At 31.3% G+C, this 1,963-nt stretch overlaps 1 protein-coding gene across 1 annotated transcript in view; it reads left to right on the forward strand.

Moving 5' to 3' along the window:
• LOC106458324 (protein crumbs homolog 1-like) overlaps positions 1-1,963 on the forward strand; it is a 75,887-nt gene that overhangs the window by 36,827 nt on the left and 37,097 nt on the right. The window contains exon 4 of the mRNA XM_022384505.1: positions 286-422. Coding sequence (XP_022240213.1) covers positions 286-422 — 137 coding nt within the window. The remainder of the gene's footprint in view (positions 1-285; positions 423-1,963) is intronic.

The raw sequence follows: 1,963 nt of genomic DNA on the forward strand, positions 1-1,963 counted from the left end.
TGTGTGAATCGCTGTGAATTATAGCGTGTGTTTATAAAAGTAGTTAAGTTTAAGGTGACTGTGGAAATTAAATGCATTACAAAGTTTGTAACGAGAAAGAATAAACTAGTTTTAATCAAGAAATGACTTGTATCGTTGAAGTCACTCGGAAAGAATTTTTACCGGAAATTATCAAACAATCAGATACGTAACAATATGTTATCAATGAAATATTAACCAAAAGCATGCAAAGACATTTAATAATACTCAACTAATCAAAGAACATGCATATATTTTACTCTCCAGTTCATCTGAAGTCAACGGAAATGCAATGTGAGCTAGTGTGGAAATTACAAGTGACTGTACGACCTTCAGAATGTGCTTCATCACCTGCAGAGGAAAAATGCTCAGGAAAAGGGACCTGTGTCGCCGATTCAGAGAAGGTCTGTTTTTGTTGTTTTATTGAAGTCTACTCTAGTTATGATATTTTCTGTTCACTTTAAGACAGCTGCTAGTGTTCTAATTACATACCTACATAAACAAGCAGAACTTTGCGAATCATTTAATAATGTTATTTCCCATATCTCCTTATGCTGTTTGAGATACTGGTCTCCCCAGGAATCCCATAATAGCATAAAACATACTTAATTGTTTATACATAAACAAATCACATTGTAAAATGTCTGTCACTTGTTTGATGTATCCACATGGTGACAGTCTTTGTTTACTGAAAAACCTTAAGAGCCCGGTTGTTCTAAAATAAAGCCAATGAAAACCTTATAATGCTACTTCTTATTTGTGTTATTTTTACATTTCAGAATTCGATAGCAAAGTATTGTAAATAACAGTTTCTTAAATCGATGAAAAAATTAAATTATACGCGATGATTACTCTACATAATATATGTGTATATATATATATAATTGTGAACTTTCAGTGTTATATATGAATGAAAATACCTAATGACGTGGTGACATGCTTTAAATATATTAATGAATTTACTTATAGATGTGTATGAAAACTACAATTTTACTTAAAAACCCACCAAACGGGTCACACTAAAAGTCACAAAGTGAGCCAAGGGATTCTAAGAGTGGAAACAAAAAGATGGAGAAAAAGATGGAGATATAGTGAAACAAAGAGAGTGATTTGGACGAATAATAATTTGAGTTTCAGGTCTCGAATACTTAGTGTATTCTAAACGTTAGGCTCACGTAGATATAAATACTTTTCGTCCTAACCCCTTACTATACTTTGTTTCATTTTATCGCAATGAAATGAGGAAACTTATATTAAAAGAAATGTATATTGAAACCAACCTTGTAACAATTATCCATAAAGTAACAAAGTAACATTATCCATAATATTACGGGGGCAAGCTATAGTAATTTCACACGTAAGCGCCAGAGGGCAGTTTTATGTGTAATGGAACTACTTACGTATGTTGCCACCAGAAAGCGAATCATATGAAATATGACTAAATCTACAAGATGTTATAATAAGATGCTATCATGAGACGTCATGAAGTTTATTATAGTAGCCACATGATTGTCAAATAATGTTATTGCATTATATGTATATAAGTTTATTAGAGTAGCCACATGATTGTCAAATAATGTTATTGCATTATATGTATATGAAGTTTATTAGAGTAGCCACATGATTGTCAAATAATGTTATTGCATTATATGTATATGAAGTTTATTAGAGTAGCCACATGATTGTCAAATAATGTTATTACATTATATGTATATGAAGTTTATTAGAGTAGCCACATAATTGTCAAATAATGTTATTACATTATATGTATATGAAGTTTATTAGAGTAGCCACATGACACTGATTATATTTATATGCTGTGATTTATAGTCCAGTAAGTATTTATTGGTTACGTATAATTTGATGTTTTGTCTTGTATGATTTAAATTTGGGTAATAATACTGTTTATGCCCCCCACCCCCAGTGGCACAGCGGTATGTCTGCG

The sequence above is a fragment of the Limulus polyphemus genome, unplaced genomic scaffold (genome assembly GCF_000517525.1).
Source record: "Limulus polyphemus unplaced genomic scaffold, Limulus_polyphemus-2.1.2 Scaffold445, whole genome shotgun sequence".
In the NCBI taxonomy this organism is placed as follows: domain Eukaryota; kingdom Metazoa; phylum Arthropoda; class Merostomata; order Xiphosura; family Limulidae; genus Limulus; species Limulus polyphemus.